The sequence below is a fragment of the Antrostomus carolinensis genome, unplaced genomic scaffold (genome assembly GCF_000700745.2).
Source record: "Antrostomus carolinensis isolate BGI_N321 unplaced genomic scaffold, ASM70074v2 scaffold30104, whole genome shotgun sequence".
Classification (NCBI taxonomy): Eukaryota; Metazoa; Chordata; class Aves; order Caprimulgiformes; family Caprimulgidae; genus Antrostomus; species Antrostomus carolinensis.
Genome location: NW_010313315.1, coordinates 11,890 through 12,140, shown reverse-complemented (window position 1 = coordinate 12,140; position 251 = coordinate 11,890). Strand labels below are relative to the sequence as shown.

The 251-nt window shown below is 65.3% G+C and overlaps 1 protein-coding gene across 1 annotated transcript in view; it reads left to right on the top strand.

Moving 5' to 3' along the window:
* Window positions 1-30: 30 nt before the first annotated feature.
* Window positions 31-251, top strand: part of ADGRG3 (adhesion G protein-coupled receptor G3) — a gene marked incomplete at its 5' end in the record, with an annotated part of 5,191 nt that continues 4,970 nt past the window's right edge. The window contains 2 exons of the mRNA XM_029084819.1: window positions 31-67; window positions 145-251. The exon at window positions 145-251 is cut by the window's right edge and continues 47 nt beyond it. Coding sequence (XP_028940652.1) covers window positions 31-67; window positions 145-251 — 144 coding nt within the window. The remainder of the gene's footprint in view (window positions 68-144) is intronic.

The following is a 251-nucleotide window of genomic DNA, read 5'->3' as shown; positions in this document are numbered from 1 at the left end:
GGTCTTGCCCCCATTTCCCCATGCACTCTTCTTGCAGACACTGCTGGGGGTCAGGAGAGCTGTGCCGGTGAGTGGCCCCCCCAATCCCTGCCCTCGCCCCGGTGCCACAGCACCCAATGGTCACCCCGCTCCCCTCCTCCCCAGCCTTGGGGCGGGGTGATGGGCACCAGCGCTGCTGTGATGTGATGGTGGAGTTGGAGAAGCAAGGTGACGAGATCCTCAGCCCCAACTTGCCCAGGCACTGCCTGGAG